Below are 13,226 nucleotides of genomic sequence, written 5' to 3'. Positions count from 1 at the left end.
TTGTTGGGATTCAGTACAGGGATCCAGCTTCTCTCTGAACAGAAGGGCCTCTCTCCGTATTGTTTCATCAGTGCTGAGGTAGTCCACTGGCTGGTGAACAACCTGGAAGGGGTGCAGACCCAGGCTATGGCCATTGACATCATGCAGGTGAGAGAATTGACAAGAGGGCAGGTGGATGAGCCAGAAATGTCCCATTCACTGGGGAAAGTCTCTCTCTCTCTCTCTTATTTAAAATCCTCTTACTAATATATTTTTCAAGAGTGTCTTCACTAATATGTATGTATAAGGAAATGTGACCACTTTCACCAGGTTTTTATACCTTTCCTTCCCCCAATAAGTGTTCGCTTGAGATGGAGATCACAATAAATATGCAACAATGTTTGTTTTGTAAGTCAGATACTGGCTGGAAAAAATATTTTCTTCAATGGTTTGATTTTAGATGTCCTATCACAGAGCAGCATGATGATGTGCAATAGGTGTTGCATTTTTGTCCCTGTTGGTGTGATGGTGGCAGTTTTACATACAATATCACACTGACTGGTGATTACCAAAAGCCTTAATTTTAGCTAGGAGTGTAAGTCACTGCAGTGTGGTTGTATTTTCTTCTAACTGCTGTGGGTACTGGAGCTGTCACGAGAACAGTGAGTATAAAACTGTTCTGTTCAAGGATACTTAAATAAGTACGTACACACACACTCTCTCTCTCTTTCTTTTTTTTCATATGGTAGTTTTTTCTCTTCCCTGTTGAACCACATCAGGGTTTGTGTTTTGAGGCTCAGAAATGCTCTAGAATTCACTTCTACTGAGACTCCACACCAGTTAGCACAGAGAATCCTAGAACCTTTCTGAGCCCTGAAGCCACGTGATGGCTACTTGCAGCTCCCTGAAAACCCATATGTAAGACAAAGGCACATAAGTAAGAGGGCAAACGCTGGAGGTAGTAGGCAGATTGGAAAGAGACTAGTTAGTAGGGAACTTCGAAGGGACAAAATACAATTTATCTGGAAGATGAGGACTTCTGACCCTGTTCCCTACTAGCCTGCTGTGTTTTCGGCACGTCTAGGGAAGCACTGCTGCCGTTCTCATCTTTACAGGTGAGACATTTGAACCTTTAATGTCTCCAAAGGAAAGACTCACTTTCCTAATGTCTCCCCATTCCCACCCCAAAGCCCCAATTCACCATTGAAAGCTGCTTTTCATTTGTTTTTTCTTTAGAAAATGCTGGATGAGCAGCTGATTGTTCACGCATCTGGAGAGGCCTTGCGCACCTTCATCTATGGGTTTTACTTCTACAAGATTGTCGTTGATAAGGAGCCAGACCGAGGTCAGACTTTTATGTAACTACTGAGCTTTCCCCTATTGCCCCTCAGTGTAGACCTTGAATTTTGTTGAGTTGTTGTAGGTGTTGCAGCAGAAGTGTATCCTGATAAGAGATTTGAAAGGGGAGCACTCTTAAATAAATGTTTGGAGGATGGGGGATAGTGTATAGGGATCCAAAGATGCCCTAGCCTTTGTGAATTTAACACCAAAAAATAAAGGGTAATTTAATGACAGATGGACAATTCAACTCTCCCCATCCTCCTCACCACATACCCTTTAGAAAAGATCACCACATTTCCTTGAACTGTCAACTCATAGGATGGGAATCGGAGGACAAATGTGAGATCTCCAGCTCCCTTTGAACCTAGGCTCTAGAAACTCAGGAAGTGTAATGGTAGCCTTGTGTGTTAAGGGGTCCTTGTTCTTGCCTGATGACTCTTTCCCATTGCCTTTATCCAGTGGGTATGCAGCAGCCACCCACCATGTGGCACACAGCAGCAATGGACGATTTCTCCACTTTCCAGAGGAAATGGTTTGAGGTGGCATTTGTGGCAGAAGAGCTCTTGCACTCAGAAATCCCAGCATTCCTCCTGCCCTGGCTTCCCAGCCGCCCAGCCTCTTATGCAAGTAGGCACAGTTCCTTTAGCCGCAGTTTCGGAGGACGGAGCCAGGCAGCCGCACTATTAGGTAGATGCGGAACACAGATGACATCTGGTGAAGTACAAGGGAGTAGTTTTGAAGGGGAATAGCAGCCAACCCAAGGGTATGATCTCACGTGGACCAGTAACAGGCTGCAGATCTCATGCTGGCCGTACATTTGTCATGCAGGTGGTCTCATTGTCATGTCTCTGGGATGCGTTTCACTGGCTGAGAGTAACAAACTGTACTCTTTGTTACCTAAAAGCAAAAAAGTAAAATATTCCCACCTTCCTCTAGAGTTTGAGGAAGAGCTAATACTCATCTCCCATCTTCATGGGGAGCTGGTGTGACTCTTCAGAACCACATGATGGAATTCAGTCCCTGCTGTGCACATGAAAATGATGACATGTAAGAACAACAGAGCACCAAAACTTCACTTAACTAAGTCTAAAGTCTAACACTTGCTCAACAAGTGTTTGCCGGTGGCAAGAGCCCGGTGATGCTCTTCCTGTGGAGTGTAGGAGAGTCCTGTGTACTGTGACACTTGGAGACTGTGATGGCATCAGTCTAGGCTGAAACCCTGAGTAATGGGGAAGAACTCCAGGTCAGACACCTGGGGCCACAATTACAAAAGATACCAGCAGTGTGAATGAACTGGGGTTTTGAATCTGGAACATCAGGGCATGCAATGGGAGTGAGTATCCTTATCCAATCTTGAAATCTCCTTCCATTGTAAAGCACTTCTCACTGGAGTGCCACAGAGACCAGATGGTGCCTTTTCTACCACTAACAGCCAGTGAAACTCACTAGTTATATGTCCTAATATGTGTGCTTTGTCATCTTGTTGCATTTCTAGGCCAGCTTGAGTCACTTGCTCCTGCCATATGCTATATGTTCCCTGTAAAACATGCTAGAAAAGTCATTGCCATAACTTCAGATTTATAAGATGCATCTTATAAAGTCCCATCTAAATTAGAAAGAGAGAATCCCCAATGCTCTTCTATTATATGTTTGACACTTCTGAAGAGAAGTGACATCACCCTTCTTCTTGTATAGTAACTGTATCTTCTAAATCTGAAGCTATGGTAATCTGTCTATATTTTTGAAAGCTTTATTCGAAGAGGAACAGCATAAGAAATAGAAAAATGAGGGGAGGGGTCTAGAACAATAAGCTAACAATTCTATTATCTTAAGCTACCATGTGAGCAGGAGGCTCTTTACCTACTACACACTAAAGCTATCATTTTGGCCAGTACAAAACCTTATTGGCATAATTAATGAGCCAGGTGAACTTGAGCCCACGCTGGTGTCCAGATAGTGTGTGGTTCAGAGGACTGAGGCTCAGGAGACCTAGGTTCTGCTTTTGACACTATGTCTGACTCACCGTGCAGCTTTGGTAAACCACTTCACTTCTCTGTTCCTCAGTTTCCCCATCATAAAATGGGGATAATGATCCGTAATCAGTTTTGCTGTCCTGGGATGAAAAGCGCTTCCATACTGCTGCTGTTGTCCATTATGGTTTGTTCTAAAGGATGACTGGATTTTCCTACAGTAAACAATGTGGTGTTTCCTGTTCTCAGAAGGAAACAAGTTTGTGTGCCACTTCAGTGCTGTTTCTCATCTAAACACTCCAAAAACATTACCAGTACATCTGAGGCAGGAAGCTTTACTAACCCCAATGGCAGCCGGTCCACGTGACTTCATTTGTTCCTCTCTTGGCTTTGGCTGCATTTGATTTCTTCCCCTCCTCCACCTTCCCTAAATGTCAGCCTGTGATATGAAACAGCATGCAAGTGTTGGGAGCTCTGGAACAAGCTCTGTGTACCCGTAAAATCCTTATCCTTGCCAACTTCCCTGTCACTTGCCTGATGATTGTCCCCTTTCCCTTCCCAATGAAAATCTGATCTGTGATATACGTCATCTTGTCCCTTATGATTTATACCAATGCATGCTACACTAGTAATTATAATCATGTACATAGTTAATCTGTGGTTGAAGAATAACCTGTCTGCTCCTCTCCAATGTGAACTATAACTCATTAGTTAATACTGGTACAAGACACAGTTGGGAAGCAGGTGAGTTCTCTTAAAATCAGCCAAGTGTATGGAAAGTCAGAGGTCTTCTATTATAACGTCAAATTAGGACCATTTTCTAAGAACCCATTTGAGTCTCCTAAATTTAGAGACGCTTAAGATGCTAATCCAGTCATAGTTTTGAAGTTTTGGGATTGTTAGGAGTGCTCCTATGGGGATTTGCCTCCAGTTGTTTGGTCTGTGAATAGAGGCACCGGGTAAGGTAGAACAAGACAGTTGGCAGTCTTGATGGAGAGTCCTGTGTTACCAGTAACTTGGAGGCAGAACCATCTAGCAGTGGAGCAGGGAGTTCATTCTTCAGCGTGTGCTAATTTATACAAATTGGCTGGTGTATTATTGTGTCTGGCAGCTGCGCTGGCAGACAGCACCTGCCTTCCTTACTGATTGAGCTGCTTCTGCTTTACCTCCTATTGGGATGCTGCCCTCAAACATCCCAAACTGGGTTTCTGTGGTGGTTCATCATTTACGTTACATTGCATGGCTCCTGAAAAGCTGGTATTGTAACGTTAAGATGAGCCCCCAAGCCACCCACAACAGTGCATCTTCAGTGATATCTGAGTAAAAAGCAGCAAGAAAAATAAAAGAATAAGACGTTTGGTATGTCTGACAATACCTGGCCTAGATGGGAGTTGGAGGAGATAAATTTTTGCCAGGAAGTGATGAGACTTATTTACAAAAGAGCATCTGCATGGTGCTCTCCAAGATGACCACTCTGGCATTTATTATTATTTATTTCTATCTCTTTTTCCGTTGCCAAGCTAAAGTAATTGCAGCATAAACAATAGGATGTTGCACTGTTAACCAGCCTCCCAGAAAATGGTCTCCAGACAAATTAGAACAGAAGCAAAAGTGGGAACTCTGCCTCTGCCCCAATTCCCTCCATCTTGGGGGTGAATTTCAAAACTTAATTGGGAACTTTTAAATGCTAAGATTACAAAATATGAGCAATTCCTTTTCTCTGCTTTAAAAATACCAAACAGTTAATGAAAAACAGTTCAAATATGCAGTTTGGGAAATGTCACAGCAATATTAACACAGCCATAGTGCATATCGTTGGTGTTTTTATGTCCAATATTGAACAGCATAGAAACATATTAAACTAAGTCATGTAATAAGAAAAACAAGAAATGGCAGCCTAGTTTAAGGGGTAGGGCCCTGGACTGGGAGTCAGGAGACCTCGGTTCTATTCCTGGCTTTGCTGCTGACTTGCTGTGTGACATTGGGCAAGTCCCTCCCCCTTCCTGTGCCTCTGTTTCCCTTCCCACCCGTTGTGTTTTAGGGCTGGTCTACACTAAAGCTGTAAGTCGACCTAAGTTACGCTACTTCAGTTACGTAACTGAAGTTGATGTAACTTAGGTTGACTTACAGAGGTGTCTACACTGCACTGTGTCGACGGGAGACACTCTCCCGCTGACTTACCTTGCTCTTCGTGGACAGGAAAGCTGTCTCCCATTGACTTAGTGGGTCTTCACTAGACCCGCTAAATCGACACCACTGCATTGATCGCAGCAATGCCGAGTTAGTTGTAAGTGTAGACAAGCCCTCACTAATTTAGAGTGCAAGCTCTAGGGGTCAGGGACCTTCTTTTACTATGTGACTGTACTATATGGCCTCACACAATGTGGCCCTGATCTTGGAGGGGGCCCCTAGGCACTACAAAAATACTAATTTAAAAAAGGAAAAGAATGTTACCTAAATGCAATAAGCTAAAGATGATAATGCTATAGGAACCTTTTTGGTTTTTTGCCTTTTTAAAAATGTTAATGTGCCGCCTTAACATTGCATTAATGCAGACCACTTTTGTAGGACTCTGGAATACTCCTCTGATGTAAAAATGTGCAGTGTTGTGATTTATATGGAGATATGTAAAGAACATTATCATCAAATTGGAATGCCTCAGAGGCAAATGTTACACGGTTAGCCCTCCATAGCACCCTCTGTTCCACACTGGAATACTACTAAATTATAGAACAGCTCCACTTTTAATTAGTAGGTTCAGGGACTGATTCACTTCCTAGAGGAGAGAGTCCCTGTCTACCCCAGTTTAGATGTCACTGGACTGTTTAGAGTAATATTTTCTGGAGGAAAGGAATTGGGGCAGCAGAGTTCCCTGGTGTGGGTGGAATTCTCTTCTCCTTTTCATTCTTGTGATTTAGGCTAGCAAGATTCTTGGACTATTTTTGTTGTCCCTGAAATGCAAGGCAGGCGGATGAAGCAACCCATGCCTAAAACTAATGTCTCATTTTAATTTTCTTTCTCTCCCCTTCCCCCTCCTGGATAAATTTTTTAAAAAAACTCTTGACTCCATATCTGCATAGCTGCCACAGTACCCGAGCAGCGGACAGTGACGCTGGATGTGGATGTGAATAACCGCACTGACCGCCTGGAATGGTGCAGTTGTTACTACCATGGCAATTTCTCGCTGAATGCTGCCTTCGAGATCAAATTGCATTGGATGGCAGTAACAGCAGCTGTTCTCTTTGAGATGGTAAGGGTCCTTGTGTCCTGGATGCTCTCAAACTTGCCAGGCTGATTAAATGTTTGTCCTTACCTGAGTCTGCAGGGAAATTCAGCAAGGCAATTAGTGGGAAGCCAGTGAAAAGTGCTAGGACAGATGCTGTGGAGTGAAGTTTGTATCTTTTTTGAAGGACAATTTTGCTGATTGTTGCCACTGCTATGGATGTGTGTTGCTGAGTTTGAGTGTCTCTTATCATTGCTATAAATCAGTGTTTAGTCACTCTATCCTAGCTGTAGCATTCTCTTACTTCTAATGGGTTAAATTCACCCTGTGCAGAGGGCCAGCATGAGGCCAAGGTATCATTTTAAGTCCTGCTTGAGCCACTGTGTGTAGGCTTTGACCCTGTGCAGAGAGCTAGCACAGTTTAACCCACTCTGCCTTGAATTTTAAAATGAAGAGCAGTGAAAACGATTTAATGGAGCCCCTTGGGTAGGCAGCCTATTGTCCCAGTTCAGCAAAGAGGCTTTTTAAAAACCCACTGACAACACCAAGGATAAAAATACAAGAAAAACTATTCTCTACATTTGCTGTTTACTTTAACTTTGTTTCTTTTTGTTATTTGGCAACTTCTGTATCAAGAGACTGGCTTGAAATCCCAGACTTTTTACTGCCCATTCAACCTCTCAGCATTGGTCACGTAGATCCTCTTTCAAATGGAAATTTTGTTCCAGTTAAGCAGTCCTTGGCCATTCACTGTAATCAGGCTAAATCAGTTTCCTTAGAAACATCCCATTTTAAGTGCATTCATAAGAATAGCTATAATGGGTCAGGCCAGTGGACCATCTAGCCCAGTATCCTGTCTTCCAACAGTGGCCAGTGCCAGGTGCGTCAGAGGGAATGAACAGAAGAGGGAATGAACAGAACAGGCAATCATCGAGTGAGCCATCCCCTGTCGTCCACTCCCAGCTTCTGGCACCCATAGGCTAGGGACATCCAGAGCATGGGGTTGTATCCGTGACCATCCTGGCTAATAGCCATTGATTGACCTGTCCTCCATGAACTTATCTAATTCTTTTTTGAACCCAGTTATACTTTTGGCTTTTACAACATCCCCTGGCAATGAGTTCCACAGGTTGTCTGTGTGTTTTGTGAAGAAGTTTTTGTTTTTGTTTTAAACCTGCTGCCTATTAATTTCATTGGGTGACCTATGGTTCTCGTGTTGTGTAAAGGAGTAAATAATACTTCCTTATTCATGATTTTATATACCTCTATTATATTCTCCACCCCCTCCCCCCCGACCGACTTCTTTTCCAAGCTGAAAAGTCCCAGTCTTTTTTTAATTTCTCATATGGAATCTGTTTCATATCCTTAATCATTTTTGTTGCCCTTCTCTGTACTTTTTCCAATTCTAATAAATCTTTTTTTGAGATGGGGTGACCAGAAGTGCACACAGTATTTAAGGTGTGGGCGTACTGTGTATTTATATAATGGCATTATGATATTTTCTGTCTTATAATCTCTCTCTTTCCTAATGGTTCCTAATATTCTGATGCTGTACATTGAGTGCAGTTTTTCAGAGAACTATGTACAATGATTCCAAGATCTTTCTTGAGTGGTAACAGCTAATTTAGAGTGCATCATTTTGTATGTATAGTTGGGATTATGTTTTCCAATGTGCATGACTTTGCATTTATCAACACGGAATTTCATCTGCCAGTTTTTCCCAGTCACCCTGTTTTCTGAGATCCCTTTGTAACTCTTCACAGTCTACTTTGGATGTAACTATCTTGAGTAGTTTCGTATCGTCTGCACATTTTTCCACCTCACTGTTTACTGCTTTTTCAAACCATTTAGGAATATGTTGAACAGCACTAGTCCCAGTACAGATCCCTGGGGGACACCACTATTTACCTATCTTCATTCTGAAAACTGACCATATATTCATACCCTTTTTTGCTATCTTTAACCAGTTACTGAGCCATGAGAAGACCTTTCCTCTTCTCCCATGATTAATTAGTTTCCTAAGAGCCTGTGGTGAGAAACCTTGTCAAAGGCTTTCTGAAAATTCAAGTACACTATATCCACTGGGCCACCCTTGACCACCTGTTTGTTACCCCTTCAAAGAATTCTAATAGATTGGTGAGGCGTGTTTTCCCTTTACAAAAGCCTTGTTGACTCTTTCCCAGCAAATCATGGTCATCTATGTCTCTGATAATTCTGTTCTTTACTGTAGTTTCAATCAGTTTGCCTGGTACTGAAGTTAGGCTTACCTGCCTATAATTACCAGGATCACCTCTGGAGCCGTTTAAAAAAATTGGTGTCACATTAGAAATCTTCAGTCATCTGGTACAGAAGCTAATTTAAATGATAGGTCACATACCACACTTAGTAGTTCTGCAATTTCACATTTGAGTTCCTTCAGAACTCTTGGGTGAAGACCATCTGGTCCTGGTGACTTATTACTGTTTGTTTAAACAGTTGGTTCCAAAACCTCCTCTAATGACATCTCAGTCTGGGACAGTTCCTCAGATTTGTCACCTAAAAAGAATGGCTCAGGTTGGGGAATCTACCTCACATCCTCTGCAGTGAAGACTGATACAAAGAATTCAGTTAGCTTCTCTGCACCGGCCTGATCTAATTGATCATTCTGATTTATGTGGCATGCCTTACAAGATTTCAAAATTGTATTTTTTTTATCTGTGCTGCTTTGCTTATGAAGATGATTGCATGCTCAGTATGCAAAGCAGGCAAAGCCCCTTGGTAATTGAGCATGTCTGATTTGTTTTTGGCGAGACAAATTGCTCTTATGCACATAAGTACTCCTTTCCATGCAGCTATACATGATGTGATTCATTATTTGAATCCCTTCACAGGTTCAGGGTTGGCATCGGAAAGCTACATCCTGTGGTTTCTTGTTGGTTCCAGTCCTGGAGGGTCCATTTGCATTGCCCAGTTACCTATATGGAGACCCACTTCGAGCACAGTTGTTCATCCCACTCAATGTTAGCTGCTTGCTGAAGGAGGGCAGTGAGCATCTGTTTGATGGTAAGAAATATTCCCCAGCCAGCTTTGGGTACCTTCTTGCAGGGAGAACTCTCCCTGGGATGTGAATCACACCTACGGTATGTTCACTGGCTGGATAAGATGCCTGCCATTACATTCTCCCCCATCTACTGTTAAGGATACAGCTCATTCAGCATGAAGGGGGAAAGATGTGGAGGGAAGCTGTACTTCAGGGCAGTTGGCACACACCACGGCATCATGTTGGTAGTGAGAGGTGCCCATCATCAGGGAGAGTTCCATGTCCTTCATTCTCCTCTGTTGCCATGACGCTGAATGCTCCTATAGAAACCATATCAGGTAGTTACCCTGCTGTCATTTTGTCAAAATTATAAAAGCCCATTCTGCCAGCAGCTCCCATCCTTCCCACTAGCCAGTCTGCAGTTGTATCTTGCATTTGTTTGTTCGTTCCCTCCTCTCTGAGATTACATTGGCTTCCATGGTTGGCATCCTTTTTGTTGCCATGGTTACATTCTGGGTAGGAAGGTTTGCTCATGAGATTAAGTGCTAGGAACGGCAATCCTTTTTTTCTTCAGCATGACCTCTCCCTCCCTAGTGACGCTATTGTGATAAGCCTCAACTGTAAGCCTTGTCCAGAGGTTAGAGTTTCATGGGTCCCAGCACAGAGAGATCCATCATACAGCTGGTGCAGAGGGATGATCTGAAAAGGAACACGGTTTACAAATTTTAAAAAGTCATTTTGTTGATTTAAATTGTTCTCACCCCTGGTAACACTCTTCCTGGAGTCTGACTGTAAATGCAGAAAGAACAATGAATTTCTGTACGGGTTGTGGTACAGGTGTAGCCCCACTGGCTTTAAACAGGCTATTTTTAATGCTGTGGTGCTCAAAATGGTGGTCACGCTCATTTTTATCTTTTTTCTGATCCTCACTAAATAAAAATGTATTCATGATTTGGGGTTAGGGACCCTCATGGAGGGCTAGTTGGTCTTAACCCCAGGCCTTTCCCATTGCCAAAACGAAGATGATCTTGATGCCCAAAGGTGGGCAAAGTGGAAACATGGGACAATATTTCGATAGTATCACAAGAGCAACAAACCGTGAAACTGCCCCTCTCAAATCCTATGTATTTACTGTTTTATGTATGTTCCTTCCAGGGTCACGAAAGCCAAATCCAGGGTTGGTTTATGAATCAACTGTTGGTGTTTTTAAAAAAACCCTCTTAATTGGATGCGGGGAGTTCAGGGCAAGGGCTGACAGATAAAATAGGACCAAAGGAGGTGGTTTAAAGGAATAGGGGGAAGCACACAATGGAGTTGGCCTGGGAAAGCCTCTTATGGGTTGGTAAAGATTAAATGGTTTCAGTTGGCCTTTGTCTGGTTCTCTTGTTTCAGGCTTTGAACCTGAAACTTACTGGGATCGCATGCATCTGCTCCAGGAGGCAATTGCACACAGGTATGTGCTGAGCAGGGTAGATGAGAGTTAAATAGATCTTTGGGTTAAGTGACTGATAATAAGCAGGTAACTGGGATCTGACACCTGTAGTGAGAGGCCGGGAACAATTTGAGGAGGAATTGAAGGTGTTCTTTTGAACACTGCTTAGTGAGACAGGCCAGTAAGGGTGGAGGAGGTCATTGGAAGGCACAAGTAAGCTTCCCAGTGCCGATCATTCCTGCCTTTGGCTGGCTGTGTAACATCCTGTTATGGATCTTCACAAAGCCTTCAATGTGGTCCCTGGCTGGCAGTTGATTTCATAGTGCTTAACTCAGGCTCTCTTTCTATCATAGAGAAGCTGGCTCTTGGAATGGACCTTTTCTTGCTTCAAAATGGTGTTTTCTTCAGCCCAGAGGGGACTGTGTGTTCCCAAAGCAGTACTAGACATCTGACAGGACTGTCCAGCCTAACCAAACAATTCCTATAACTTGATGCACCATACCGGAAGCCTTTCTGTAGCTTTCTCCTAATTTTGTATGTGTGTACATGCGCACGCACACACAACGGGCCCTTTTAACAGACTGCCAGATAACATCCCAGATTGGGTTATCAGTTCCATTGCTTCATACATTAGCTAGGAGACCAACCCCACCCCCATGCTCAGGAAAAAACAGGATTGGAGAATCTGGGGATCCCTTCCTCCCCTCTTTGCCTCCTTCCCTTTGGGCCATGAGAAGGATGTGCATATGTGTTGGGGAAATAACCCCCCGACCCCCTTCTCCCCCTTTCCCATCCCATGGATTGTAGGAGTCCCAACAGGAATAGCCTCATTCTTTCTAGTGTTTGTTTCCCCAGATTTGGATTTGTGCAAGATAAATACTCTGCCTCTGCATTCAACTTCCCATCTGAGAACAAACCCCAGTACATCCATGTCACAGGTAAGCAATGCTTGGTAGGCAGTGAGAGCCATGGGGGGATTATAGGCAAGGGAGAGCCATTCTTGCACTCCTAGTTCCAATGTTCTCCTTCAGTAGCACTGATCAGCTGGCAAATAGCTGTAGCAACTGGGACAAAGGGGCATAAACAGAAAGCAGTGGAGAGACCAGTCATGTCCTACAATAAGTATAAAGCATTATTACTTTTGCCATTAGTAAAAAGCAGCAGGTTGAGTACCTGCTTTAAGGAATCTCTGAGCCTCGTTACCCTTGCAGGTAGCAGTGAGGTAATGCTGAGTGCATCTTTACCTGCTACCCGAGACAATAAATGAAACTCAGTCTAGTTTTCCTTTAGAAACCATTTGGGTCAGCTGACAATGGTAGGACCTAGACTTGACCACAGATTAAACTCCTGTCCATTTCCTACAGGGACGGTTTCTCTGCAGCTGCCTTACTCCAAGCGGAAATTTTCCTGTGGGCAGCAACGACGGCGGCGCAACTCCACCAGCTCAACCAATCAGAACATGTTTTGTGAAGAGCGCATTGGTTACAACTGGGCCTACAATACCATGCTGACCAAAACATGGCGGTCCAGTGCCACAGGGGATGAGAAGTTTGCAGATCGGTTGCTGAAAGACTTCACAGAGTTCTGCTGGAACAAAGATGGCCGGCTCGTTCTGTTCTGGACTGGCTGTCTGGATAAGATGCATGCCAGTGCACCATGAGATAGTGCATCTGCCGGATTGAAAATTAAAAGCTTGGGAGTGTGATGAGGAAGAAGATGCAGAGAACAACCAGATAAGACCATTCTTAGGGTGAATTTACCTTGGAACCCAGCCTAATCTGAGCAGTATTCCTATTGATAATCAATAGAATCTGAGTTGGCTTTTGGGAGAAGAGACTATATCCCAGGGCCACTCCTATCCCACCAATACTGATCACTTGAACAGAGCCATGCTTCAAATAGTTGCATCCCCTACTTGCCAGAACTCAGCTAAACTGAGTGAAGGCAAGACTTTGAGACCCGGGGTTTGTTACAGGGAAGAGGTCACCATACATTTCTGTGATCTTTGGAAATGACCAGATGTTGTAAGCCTGTGACATGTCAGGCAAAATCATGCCTCACATCTCTGGCGTGTATGTTTGTGTGCATATGTAAGATACACTGTAATATACAGTCATGGTAAGTGTTTATATGTTTTAATATATTAAATAAAAAAATGCAGAAAATCAAACGTGTAATGTTGTTCTGCCATAGTTCAGGCAGTGAGTAAAATAGAGAAGGAAGTTCTTTCCTATAGCAAGCATGAAGCTTTAATGATCATGA

The 13,226-nt window shown here is 43.3% G+C and overlaps 1 protein-coding gene across 14 annotated transcripts in view; it reads left to right on the top strand.

The window, feature by feature from the left end:
* The window catches only part of DEPDC5 (DEP domain containing 5, GATOR1 subcomplex subunit), a 62,599-nt gene extending 49,470 nt beyond the window's left edge, over positions 1–13,129 (top strand). For 11 of the 14 annotated variants that reach the window (XM_039505641.1, XM_039505644.1, XM_039505649.1 and 8 more), the window contains 8 exons: positions 15–147; positions 1,216–1,324; positions 1,780–2,007; positions 6,371–6,540; positions 9,384–9,555; positions 10,925–10,985; positions 11,820–11,902; positions 12,329–13,129. In XM_039505641.1, the coding sequence (XP_039361575.1) occupies positions 15–147; positions 1,216–1,324; positions 1,780–2,007; positions 6,371–6,540; positions 9,384–9,555; positions 10,925–10,985; positions 11,820–11,902; positions 12,329–12,624 (1,252 nt within the window). In that variant the 3' untranslated portion in view covers positions 12,625–13,129. The remainder of the gene's footprint in view (positions 1–14; positions 148–1,215; positions 1,325–1,779; positions 2,008–6,370; positions 6,541–9,383; positions 9,556–10,924; positions 10,986–11,819; positions 11,903–12,328) is intronic. The other 3 variants (XM_039505652.1, XM_039505651.1, XM_039505645.1) reach the window with 2 other exon arrangements.
* Positions 13,130–13,226: the final 97 nt, after the last annotated feature.

The sequence above is a fragment of the Mauremys reevesii genome, linkage group 18, assembly GCF_016161935.1.
Source record: "Mauremys reevesii isolate NIE-2019 linkage group 18, ASM1616193v1, whole genome shotgun sequence".
NCBI lineage: Eukaryota > Metazoa > Chordata > Testudines > Geoemydidae > Mauremys > Mauremys reevesii.
Note: the sequence above shows the minus strand (reverse complement) of the source record. Positions and strands in the feature narration are given on the sequence as shown.